Consider the following 13,060-nt stretch of genomic DNA (forward strand, 5'->3'; position numbering starts at 1 on the left):
GGCTTTGGTTACTCCATGAGAGCTGATACTCAAAAGTGAAATGTTATATTATCTGTTTCTGATAAACTCTGCACCACCATGCATTCTCTGGGCTTCTCCATGCTGTGTGGATCACAGGCTCGAATCCCATTGACCTGTAAGTGCAGCAAGCGCATATGAAGCTTATGGGGAGAAATCATTTAATAAATTGGCAACACTTATGCAGAACATTCTCCAAAGAGGTAACTCTGTAATGCTTTTTTGGAGCACGTGTGCTCTCTAGTGTTGCACAGATCAGTTTGGAGAGCATTTAAAGCTGGACTCTGAGGACCTGAAGTGTGCATCGCCCAGCCCACATCTTCCTGAATCCAAGCAAACTGATGGTAGGAGCAGCCATCGACCCAAGCTCTGAGCAGCTGTATAGGATATTTGGGAAGCACTGTATTTACTTTGGTCTCTTGGTTCAATTAATTATCAGTAATCTTCATTACTCCGAGATGAAGACTTCCTCACCACAGTCCTATGTTCCCGCCGTTCAGGATTGGCCCTCTTACAATGTGCAAATGATCTTGCTTCCATACAGTAAGAGGACGGGATAGGAGACCTTGTTATTTATAGGCAAGTTGACGAATGAATACATCTTGCTGTTTCAGGACTCTAAGGGAAGAACTTCCTTGTTTGGAGAAATGAAACAGTATAAGGTCAGGATTTGTAGAGCGCGGCTGCTTCGCCCGTCAGTGTCTTGAGGTGCTGTCGGATCTTGCTGCTTGTTCTCCTATTGGTTGAACATCCAGGTCTTGAGGTCCTTCCTGAAGTGCTGGAGCGATGGTGAGCTCTGAGGTGCAGGAGGAGGTCGTTCCAGGTCTTGGCCGCCAGATGGGAGAAGGAGCAGCCTCCGCTGCTTGCCCAGTGGATGCGACAGGTGGCAGCTAGGGTGAGAACTCGTTATCATAGCATGAGAACTGTGACAAGGAAGGCAGGTGGCGAGGCAGATGTGGGTCAAGCTGGTGGTGGCTGCAACTGAGAAACACTTCAGGGCAACTTTGGGTTCTACATTAAACTTTCACAGCTTCCAACCATGTGCATCTGTAACAAAATACTGTAACTTGGGGTTTAATTCACTGGCTACTTCAAGTGTGAGTGACCTCAATTAGAAAAAGGTTTATTATATTTGAAATAATTGTGTTATCTTTCTGGAATTATTGCTTGACATAGGTCTGAGCTTTCTCGATTTCCTTTCTATTTCCATAGAAACAAAGGCAAACGTTTTTTCTGGTTAAGAAAACAAATATTTCATTCGGATCAATGTGTTATGGACAAACTTATTCCTTCCCAAATTTAGGAACATATTTTGTATAGTCTAATGACAAAAAATGCGGTTTTGGATAGATATTATTTGACATTTAAGAAATAATGAAACTAATTGTTCTGTGCATGAAGCACAAGTAGGCTGTTTGTGCTAGAACATGTCCCCCATGTTATTCAGATTTTATCGACTAATACCCTAAAAGCCATGTTTCAGAAAGCATCCTAGCACTAGTGCATCCAGGTTAGGATGTAAAGGTTTCTCTATAATACTCGAGGCAGTGTCTGGCCACTCAAATAGACTAGCAAGCTGGCACCCCCCTCCGTCAATAAATCAGACACTGATAATGCCAAAGGGTATTTCTATTTATATGTGAAACTGCATTTTCAATGATTGGAGGATTTTTGTGTGTGGGTATCTGGATGTGTGAGTGGGTAAATGTGAAAATGAGTCAAAAAATGGAAGGATGGATGGATGAGTGAGTAAGTAAGTGTACAAGTGGCTGGAAGTATGGAGGCTGGATGACGCATGAATGGATTAATGGGTAAGTGAGTGCTTGGATAAATGCCTACTATGTATAGAGTGTGACATTATTTCAACAGAGTAAGTGAACCATACTGAAGTGGCTAAAAAAGATCATTTGGATGCTGCCAGGGTCCACCAAGAGAACAGTATTCCAGGTGTTAATCACCTCAAGACTGGACTATGGTAACGTTCTTTACCTAGGATCCAATAAGGAGATCACTCGCAGGCTGCAAATGGTTCAGAACTCCGCAGCAAGGCTACTTTGCCGGGTTCCTAGAGCCTTTTCTGTTTCCGGTCACCTGCGGGATCTGCACTGGCTCAGGGTCGAGAACCGAATTAAGTTCAAAGCACTGAACTACAATCAAAACAGGTGTAGCCCCTCAGTACCTGCAGTCTCTCATTTGACCCTATGTGCCGCTTAGATGCCTTCGCTCATCTACTCAAGGGAAATTCTCTGTGCCCAGAGTCAGCCTATCTCGGATGGGTGGCAGATCATTTGCGTACCTCGGTCCTTCACTCTGGAATTTCCTTCCCACATCTATTCGGAATGAAACAGTATATGTCCAATTTCACAAATCATTGAAAACGTGGCTTTTTAACCAATAATCATTTAAGCAGTTTTACATTCTGTGGTCTTTCTGGTGCCGGGAAACCCTTTTTGGGTAGCTGATGTGCCCTATAAATTTAATTAATAAGATGAAAGGGCCTTAGTGTCTCAACCTGTTCAACTCACTATCAGCAGGTTTACTTACATGTATCTCGTGTTACCGGCAATCTTATGCACACAATATTCCAAGAATTGACTTTGTGGTGTCTGGGCCAGCTTTAGGCCAAAAATCGTTATCATGCTGTGTACACTATGACCAATTTATGCTGGCGTGGGCACCTTCATGCCAGGAATGCGCTCAATATGGCAAGAATTTCCACCATTATGTGAGGGCCAACATTAGGCTACAAGTAGTCACCATCATGACTTGGATTGCCATGGTATGCTAAGAAATGATGGGCCAGATTTACAATAACTGGCGCATCCCTGCATATCAGCAGGGATGCGCCAGTTATTGTGCGTCACGGCTCCGCCACCATGGATGCGCCGCATTTACAATGCGGCGCACCATGGGGAAAAAACGGACAGATGCATGACGCATCTGTGCCGTAAAAGCAGCGCATTGCTGGAGTTGCGTCGCAAGTGCACACAATGCTGCGTCAATCCTTACGCCTGCTTCAAGCAGGCGCAGGGTTTTGACGCAGCATGGGCTCAAAATTGACTGAGTGAAATCTTGTAGATTTCACTCAGCCACTTTTAGGAGGCGTTCCTGCGACGGAACGCCCCCCTCTGCGCAGGAACGCCTACTTCTGGCGCAGGGCTTTACAACGTGGCGTATCTCCCAGATGCGTCACGTTGTAAATACCCCACAACATGGCTCTGGTTTTGCGCCGCCGCTGCGTCACAAAAGTGACACAACGGCGGCGTAAAACATGCGCAAGGGGCTTGTAAATCTGCCCCGATGTCATTATGAATGGCACAAGATTATGTCAGAGTTGGGTGTCATTGTTAAAGTTTTTTCTGATGTGAAATGTTGGGTGACAAAGAATTTGTGTGAATTATTCATTTTAATTATGCATGTGAGCGTAACAGATGCATTCATGATTTTTCACTTAAAACATTATGATTATATCATTTAGAAGTGTGATTAATATTGTAGTATAATCATGCCACATTTTTATGTAAGACACCATTATTTTAAAATGGATGCAGCTTCTGGTGTTCTACTCATCTTGCTCCTGCTCATACCCCTCCCAATTAGTTACCTAATTACCGAGCCTTCTCTCTCCACAGTTTCCGCAGAACACAGTGCGCTATAACGTAAGTGTAGTGTAGTGTTAAAAAGCATTTATTTTTCAGGAAATCTTCCATCGAATGACTGATATGTAATTTTGAAGGGTTTCTATTGCTAGTTCCGATGCAGGCACTTAGAAGAACATAAGTCTATGAGCTATTGTTGAGAAAATGTTGCATATTGTGTTGTACGTCTCTGGAGTGCAGGTGCTGAGGAAGCAAGTGGAAGATTTCTCTTACCTTAAGAAATGGGTTAGTGTTAAGAACCTTTCAGATTTAAGAAATTGTTTTTGATTTGCCAATGTGACCTAACCGTGATCATAACATGCTGAGTTTGCAGTTTTGTTAATTAATATGCATAAACTGTGTATAAAAACCCCTGGTTCAGATAGAATGGGGCAACTTTCCATTTTCCTTCTAAAACTCTGTCCGATTATTTAGGATTCTGTCAGTACTCTTTATGAGTTTGACAATTAGAATGTAGATGCAATGTGAGGAGGAGCACAAACTTCGGGATCCAGTTGATATACTGGGAGTACGGATCAGCTTTTGGCCGCGCTCTTTGTTTTGCAGTAGGAAGGAGATCACAGAATGATTATTCAGGCATTTAGACTCTCCCCAAATTCAGCAGCATCTGGACTGAGATCCCTGTTCAGCTGAGTGGTGAGATAGAATCCTCAGAGCTGTTCTGCAAAAGAAGATGGTTCTGATGTAGGAGGACCGCCCGCTTTCTCCTCATTTCTAAACCCCGCTTCTTTAGCCAGAGGAAAAAAGCCTTTTTGAACATTAAGGAAAAGCGACTGGTGAAATGTTGTCACGCACTGGTGAGATTCCCATATGTCTGAAAGTGGAACACCAAGCAAAGAAATTCCAGCTTTCACAGGTTGATTTAGCAAAGGCTTTTCTGCAGACCCTGGATAAATACCCAGTCTGACAGGCTAAGTTGTCATGCTCAGGAATCTTCTGGAGTGTGAGGGGCATGGTGCCATCATTAACCCCTCAGCCAGCCCCTTCAGGACTGGGGATTGTCTCCCTGAGGATGAGGTCAGTAAAACACATTTTTGTTTCTCTGTTGTCCTTGTCTCTCCTTCAGCTCATCCCTGATCCACTGGATTTGATGCATTGATGACAAATGCTAGGAAATCCCTAATCAGAATTTCTAGAAACTGGTTTGTTTTCAATACATCTGACCATCTGGCATTCTCTACTTTGCCCTGATTAATAGCCATATTTTTATATCTATAAAATTTTCAATGTGTTTTCTACAACTAAAAAAGAATTAAACCTGTGTAAATTACAACCACGAGTAGGCAGAAACTATGCATATGTCCTTTATTGTTTTATTTTACTTTTCAGCAGGGCTCCACGATCAGTTTCCAGGAGGCTCAGTCAAAGTGAGGTTCACAAGGATTAGCTACACCTGCTAATTTTACCATACATTACCAAGAACACAACTGTGGCATTGCCATTTTAGACTAAGAATGGCTATAAGCCATTGTGTTGTTCTTAAGGTATTCCCTGCAGTTTATGCATTAATGTATAAATGTTTCAGCACCAGAAACTCACCTTTATTCAATCTCCCCATTACTGCAAATTCAAAAAACCTGCTATTATCCACCGGAGAGTAGAGCCCAAAGATGGTGGCAGTGGTCTTGGGCTGCAGTTTGAACGTTGACAGCACATATATTTCACTTAAAGTTGGATCTCTCATTTCTTTTTGCAGAAACTGTGTCACTTGCCTCTGGGCAGGAGCCGAGAGAAGATCCAGAACTGGAAGGCAAAAATGGAGAGAGACATAAGCAACTGACTGATCTAGAGGTACCACAAGCATGCACTGCCTACCTTTAATATGGCTTAGAGCCCAGGTTCAAGAACAACATGCATATCAGTCAACAGATGAAAACCAAGCTGGCCCATTTCACTCATCTCTTCACTGGGTCCAGTAAATATCAACAGGAGACTTTCAGTGATGATTTTTAGAATACATCTTGTGTGCAATAAGTTAGATGGCTAGTGGGCTGGCAAAAGGGATCTGGGAGATAGCCGAAAACATGTATCGCCAACTGTGTCCTCTTGCATGCTTCACCACAGTCCATGGCTTCTGGTGAGGCCATTAACACGGTCAACATGCAGCTTTGAACCTAACAAAGCTCTTCTACATGTGCACTATACTATGACTCCAATCAAATATAAAATCCACTGATATCGAGTTAGATATAATTCCTACAGTATACCGACCTGATGAAATAGCAACGGGAGATCAGAGAAAGGGTTCCAATGGCCCCAGACGCAAGCCAGAAGCTGACATTCGTATCTATGGGTTCGATGTAGGACCCTTTTTAGTAGTCACAAACAGAAAATCAGCCCGTTCGAGACTGCTAAAAAGGGTTGTGGTATGTGCAAACTCTATTTTGCGAGTCAGTAACCTATTACCGACTCGCAAAATAGAGTTTGTGAGTCGCTAGTAGGAAGTGGCGTGCCAAGGGCGTCCCTTCCTAATAGCAAGTCACACTGGTATGTATGATTGTTTTGCGACCAAAACAATTGCCCGAAACAATTGCAGTTACCAAATATCTCAAGTAGGTGATAAGCTAGTCACAAAGGGAAAGGGGTCCCTTACCCTTTGTGGTAGGCAGCGGGACAAAAATCAAGAGTAGGCAGTGGTCCCATGGCCCACTCCCTACGCTTAAAATATGAAACAGAAATGTTTCAATTTTTTTTTTAAATGCATCCTGATTTCCTTTAAGGAAAACGGGCTGCATTAAAATAATGCTTTATTTAAAAAGCAGTCACAGACCTGAAAATTGATGAGGCAGGTCATTTGTGACCCCATTGGGAATCGCTAAATGTGTCGACACCTTAGTACATTCCGTTTTGCAAGTCGCAAATTGGAATGGTCACACATATGTTCTCCCTGTGCCCAGCACTAGTGCAACACTGGTCTTTCATCTTTCGATTACAATCCTGACCACAGATTCCTGATTAATCTTCGGTGCACATCAACACAGATACTAATTCTTTATGGAGTGATGATAAGCAGAATTGTCCCTGCTAGAAATTTGAAGGCTAAATAATCGCCATCATTTATAGACTGGTGGAGGGACATTTGTGATGCATGGAAATATATGTCCCAACCGCACATCGGAGCTCATCTAGGTATATTTTTACTGGAGTTCTGCTTGCACAATTGTGTAATGCTATTAATATATGATCCCGGTTGAGTGTAGGTGACTGCCTGCATTTTTTCTTTGCTTGTACCCTTATGGTACAAGCTTTACTTGAGCTCGGACCTCTGATACAGCCTTGCTTGAGGTTACGTATTCTAAACCGGGTTACATTTTTACATGTCAGCAATGACAGGAATCAAACCAATTGCTGAATCGAAGCCTGAGAATGTTCAGCACTGCAAGAAGAAGCCCCCATCAACCTTCAAATGTTCATTTATTTTTCTGACGGTCTGTGATATCTCAAGTAAAATTTGATTTGTATGACTGAAACTTTTCTCACATACACTAATACATTTCTTCTCACAGGTCAAGTTTCTAAACAATAGGTGACAGTTATTCAAAATATGAATGCTGCCATCAACTGTTCATTTAGTAGTTAGCCTCTGCGTTATTCCAGCCTAGTAACCAAGGGCCTCATTTTCGAGGGCCCTAGCGGCACTACTACGCCGCCAGTGCGTCACTTTATTTGACGCAGCGCAGTGTGACTGCCATATTCACAAGGCCACGTAAAGCTACCCTGCACGGCTTATCGTGACCTTGTAAATATGGCGCCCTTTCATGCATTGCTCTGCAACATCCATGGAACCTGAAGCATTCCCAGATTTATACGTTTTCGTAAACCTGGGAATGCGTCAGATTCCTACGCCTCCCCAGGGGAGGCGTAAGGGAGGCACAACGAGGAGAAATACCTTTATTTCTCCTTGTTTTTCATTTTTCTATGTGTGCTGCATTCTGAGGCACACATAGAAAGAGGAAAACACCTCTCGTGATTGTTTTTGTGCAGGAAGGTACCAGCTCAAAAACAATCGCCCCTACAACGCAGACACTCTTGCACCATGGCACAAGGGTGCCTTCGTTGGCACATGGCAACCCATTGGGTGCCAGCGCTGGGGAAAAGGACAGGAATGTGTCTTATCTTGTAGATATGGCACATTCGTGCCCTTTTCATCTGGCGCACGGCAGCGCAACAGGAAGGCTTGCTGCGCCAGCGTATGTCAAAATATTGTAAATAAGGGCCATGAAGTGCTTGCCCATTTCCTACCTGCCCGTGACACTCGCAGCATAGGTTGTCTTAAGCCTTGCTGCCACATTCACCGCACAAGTTCTGACGTCTCTCCTGTGCATCCTCTCTGCTGCTTCATATTGTGCTATAAAGTTCTACCAGTAGAGGCTCAGTTCCGAGCCAATCAGCCATTAATCATCAGTAACCAGCAGTATTTTCCCAGATGTCGCCCTCATCACTCAGCAGTCCTCAGTGAATGCTCAGATCTACGCCCATTGCATGCATTTCATCCCCGCCTGCTAAGATTTGCCAACTGCACTCAGTACTTAGCGCAAGAATCTCAGATGTACAACTCCTTCAGTGGCCGAATGAAACTTGAGGGGGCCCCCCTGCAAACTACAGGGAAGGGGCCCCCATGCTCCGGACCCAGTCAGGAGCTCTTAGGCCAGGGGCCCTCCGCTCATGCATAGTGCCGGAGGGGGCCCACTGGAGCTCGCCCCCTTCCCACCTCACCACGGGGGCTGCCGGGCTATTGTTACGCCACTCAGTTAGTGATCTTCCCAGGTGGGTGAACGTGTGTAGTGAAAGTCAACTGGGACTGGGTGACTGACAGTTACTGCGAGATGCACCCCCTCCCCAACCACTACACCCATGAGTGTTTCATGTACAACACTTCTCTCGTGCAACTCGCTTGAAATCTCGTGGAGGGAGTGGAGTGGGGGGGGGCAGGGGTTGAATGGTGTTGATTCTCCGCTCCTTTCTCAACTTTGAACTTCCTCCACAGTGGAGTTTAGCTTTAGTAGACATGAAGCCTGTATCCTCAGGGCTGCCCATGTGTCTGTCCATCCGTCTAGCTGTCCATCCATTCCCTTCACCATCAATGTGCGGGCGCTTGTGTGCTCTATATCTGCCTGTGTGTTGAGCGGGACCGTGAGTGTTCTTTGTCTCTGTGACTCTGTGTGTGGTGTCTCTGGGGATGGACACTTCTTGTCTGTTTTCCTGGAGGCTACACGTCCTTGTACGTTGGTGCCTCTAGACGTGCCTGTAAGTGCATGTGTACAAGGATGTGTGTGATCTATGCAGTGGTTGAAATGGAAATATAAAGGTGCAGGTACACCTTATCCCTGAGAAGTGCCAGTACTCGCCCATTAAAAGCACTGGAGCAGAGCTGAGAAGTGCCGGTACTATCCCTTCAAAAATAAAGAATGTCAGTTACTGAGTACCTGACAGTACCTGCTCAGTTAAAGCACTGAATCTATGTTAATGCGTGCATTGAGGTGTTGTGCCTCTTTGTGCACTCACTACAAAGGCCAGATCTTTTGCCAATAAGTGTTGTAAAGACCATGCTTTGGTGCCAGAGTGAAAGGAGGGCATTCCGCGTAGAATCGCTGTCCGGAGACAATGAAGACCGGTGGCTGATTCAGAGTCAAAGAGCAAACAGCACACCCACAAATGTGGCAGGGTTTCTACGCAGTCAAGGCGCAGGCAGGAAGTGAGCTGTGTATACAGTGTCCTGCCAGGGCAGTGTATGTGTCTCCACCAACCGGGCAGTATCTACCACTGGAGAAACATCTGGGAGAATATCCATCAGTGCCCGTCACTGATGGTGGAATATCTAACATCAAAATGTAGGCACTGAAATGTACCATAAAAGGTCCGGGCGGATTCCACCTACTCCTGCAAGGCCGTAGGAGGCCAGCCTTTTGAGCAGGGGTTCACTCCCCGAGCCCCTCTCAAGCTCCTGAAGGCTCTCAAAGACCGCAGTGCCCAGGTCGGGGTGTGGGTCAGACCCTAGCCAGACTGGCACCCTGCACATGTAAGGGTGAGAGGCAAAAGCGCGTGGTAGGTTGCTGCCCTAGCAGCACAAGGGCGAATCAGCCTGCCTCGTATTGCCCGGCTGGCCTCACCCCTCTATGCAGGCCCACAGGCCCATCACTTATCCTTAAACCTCAGAGACCCAATTTTTGCAGATTCTCTGTTACCAACTCTTCTGAATCAGGTGACAAGACATTCTGGAAACACAAGTCCGGTTCTACTCACATTTACCTGTGGAAGCAATGTAAGGGGATGCAGTCAAGGTGAGGTTTCTCCTTGTTAGACCAACTTGCCTAACAGTTGGTTATTTCATAAAGAAAATAACGCTACGTGGGTAGGTTAGGTAGTGGGCTAAGCATTTGAGTGACTGGGTTTAAAAAAAAATACAACATCAAATTTTAAAGTATGACAAGGCACAGACACCTCAAGTGCGGCAGTAAAAGGTGGCGCAAGGTTTTTGCAGCAGTTGGTATGGCTGTGCTTTTTATCAGTGTGAAAACATTTAATCTACTTTACCACCACCGTCTGATGTTAACACCATGTTCAAAAAGCAATACATGTGGGCAAATGGTTCACAAAACTGTTTGAATTGCACCCATGATGCCACATTTTCTACAGTGTGTCTTTAAGGGGCGAATCTACAAAGCCATAAGGTAGAACATCAGGAATATGCTCCTGCAGAGCTTTACAACAAATGTCTGACTTTTTAGGGATACATATGTAACGAACCCCTCCCCTGGAAGCACTAAAGAAGAGCGTGATGTGGAGTTTGTCTGGCAGACAGTACGCACGTCCACAACTGAGGCAGGATTTCTACCCGAGGCAGAGGTAGGAAATCCGCTGTATCTAAAGGTCGCTGCCAAGGCTACAAAGATTGGTCCTCTAATGTATCTACCGTGGGGAGAAAATCCAGTATTCCCAAGAAAATGCCAGACTATAGGGTGGTTTATAGCGCCCTAGACGTGGATTTTTGGCTGATTTTCCATTGGTGCCCAATGACCAGCCTCAGGCCAAAATAATTGTAACTTCTGACGACTCAGGTCCTCGGAAGTACAATTGGAATGCCACCACCTCAGGGAAGCATTTACAGAGGTGGGGGGGGTGGAGGGGGGCGGTGAGGTGGAGTTCTGATTAAATTGTTGCAGGGCTTATATATTGCAAACGGAAGATGAAGTCGGCCTATGAACCGCTGAGTACATTTTAATCACTACAAGATAGTTCCTCAGAACCCTGGATTGGACAAACAAAGGAAAGTAAAATTATTTGAACGTTCCCCAAGGAAAGCAAGGTCGCCAAAAGATTTACTTAAGTGAAGCTGACAATTTGGCCCTCATTTGTAACTCGTCAATTTGCTTTCGAAATATCTCCAGCAGCAGCATTAACAGGATTGCATTAGCACCAAGAGGCCACTAGGTGGCGATAGTGGCACTCTGTAAATATCCCTATGACGTAACTGAACATGACTAAACAAAGACTCGGAGTTCGAAGGAAATGACTGAGTACTGAAAGGCGTCCCTACACAGGTGTAGCAGGTTAGCGGTCCTGCTTAAGAGAACCCACCAGGGCACAAGTCCTATAAAAAGAAGTGGGGGGACTGACTAAGTAAGACAAAATGCAAATGACCTCATGACGTCACGACGTAGCGCTATAAAAGAAATTAAATAGTGCTATTTAAATTATTTGCGTAAATACTGAGACAGACTAACCCATCTGACAGTCTTACAGTGTCTGCATTTATACACAGGGACTGAACAATCAATCAATCAATCACAAAATTTGTAAAGCGCACTACATACCCGTGAGGGTTTCAAGGCGCTGGGAGGGGGGGGAGGAGCTGTTACTGGTCGAAGAGCCAGGTCTTGAGTTGTCACCTGAAAGACAGCAGGTCTTCGGTTTGTCGTAGGTCGAGGGGGAGGGTGTTCCAGGTCTTGGCGGCGTGATGGGAGAAGGACCTACCTCCGGAAGTAGTTCTCCGGATGCGAGGGACTGTGGCCAGGGCGTGGTCGGCGGTGCGAAGGTTCCTGTTGGGTACTTAGAAGGAGAGTCGGCTGTTGAGATAGGCTGGGCCGGTTTTGTGGAGTGCCTTGTGTGCGTGGATCAGGAGTTTGAAGGAGATTCTTTTGTCAACGGGGAGCCAGTGCAGGTTCCTCAGGTAGGGGGTGATGTGGTCGCGGCGCGGGACGTCGAGGATCAGGCGTGCAGAGGCATTCTGGACTCTTTGTAGTCTGCTGATGGGCTTAGACGGGGCTCCGGCGTAGAGGGCGTTTCCGTAGTCGAGTCTGCTGCTGACTAGGGCCTGGGTGACTGTTTTCCTCGTGTTTGTTGGAATCCATCTGTAGATCTTGCGGAGCATGTGGAGGGTGTTGAAACAGGTGGAGGAGACTGCGTTGACTTGTTTGGTCATGGAGAGTTTCAAGTCGAGGAGAACTCCCAGGTTGCGTGCGTGGTCGGTGGGGGCCGGGGGGGACCCCAGTGAAGTGGGCCACCAGAAGTCGTCCCATGCGGAGGGGTTGGGTCCGAGGATGAGGATTTCCGTCTTGTCTGTGTTCAGTTTGAGGCTGCTGTCCTCCATCCAGTCGGCGACGGCCTTCATTCCCTGGTGAAGGTTCGATTTGGCGGTGAGGGGGTCCTTTGTGAGGGAGAGGATCAGCTGAGTGTCGTCGGCGTATGAGATTATGTTGAGGTTGTGCTGTCGGGCGATGCGTGCTAGTGGTGCCATGTAGACGTTGAACAGTGTTGGGCTGAGGGAGGATCCTTGAGGGACGCCACAGATGATCACGGAGGCCTCTGATCGGAACGGGGGAGGCGGACTCTCTGCGTTCTGCCGTAAAGGAAGGAGGTGGTCCAGTCTAGGGCCTTGTTACGGATCCCTGCGTCGTGAAGGCGTGTGCGTAGTGTGAGGTGGCAGACGGTGTCGAAGGCGGCGGAGGTCCAGGAGGATGAGGGCAGCCGTTCGCCTTTGTCCAGCAGGGTCCTGATGTCGTCTGTGGCGGCGATGAGGGCTGTCTCGGTGCTGTGGTTGCTGCGGAATCCTGATTGGGACGGGTCTAGGATGTTGTTGTCTTCGAGGTGTGCTGGGTGTTTTCTATCTTCTCGATGACTTTAGCTGGGAATGGAAGCAAGGAGATGGGCCTGAAGTTCTTGAGGTCGCTTGGGTCCGCCTTGGGTTTCTTCAGTAGGGCGTTGATCTCTGCATGCTTCCAGATCTCAGGGAAGGTGGCGGTCTTGAAGGACAGGTTGATGATTCTGTGCAGATGGGGAGCGGTGGACTTGCTGGCTTTGTTGAAGATGTGGTGCGGGAGAGGGTCGGATGGGGATCCGGAGTGGATTGTTCCCATGGTCTTGATTGTGTCCTCGATGCTTAC

The 13,060-nt window shown here is 46.5% G+C and overlaps 1 protein-coding gene across 1 annotated transcript in view; it reads right to left on the minus strand.

Moving 5' to 3' along the window:
- THBS4 (thrombospondin 4) overlaps positions 1–13,060 on the minus strand; it is a 257,747-nt gene that overhangs the window by 195,460 nt on the left and 49,227 nt on the right. Inside the window, exon 2 of the mRNA XM_085632230.1 lies at positions 5,217–5,420. Within this exon, the coding sequence (XP_085488356.1) occupies positions 5,217–5,420 (204 nt within the window). The remainder of the gene's footprint in view (positions 1–5,216; positions 5,421–13,060) is intronic.

This window comes from Triturus cristatus, chromosome 2_1 (assembly GCF_964204655.1).
Source record: "Triturus cristatus chromosome 2_1, aTriCri1.1, whole genome shotgun sequence".
NCBI lineage: Eukaryota > Metazoa > Chordata > Amphibia > Caudata > Salamandridae > Triturus > Triturus cristatus.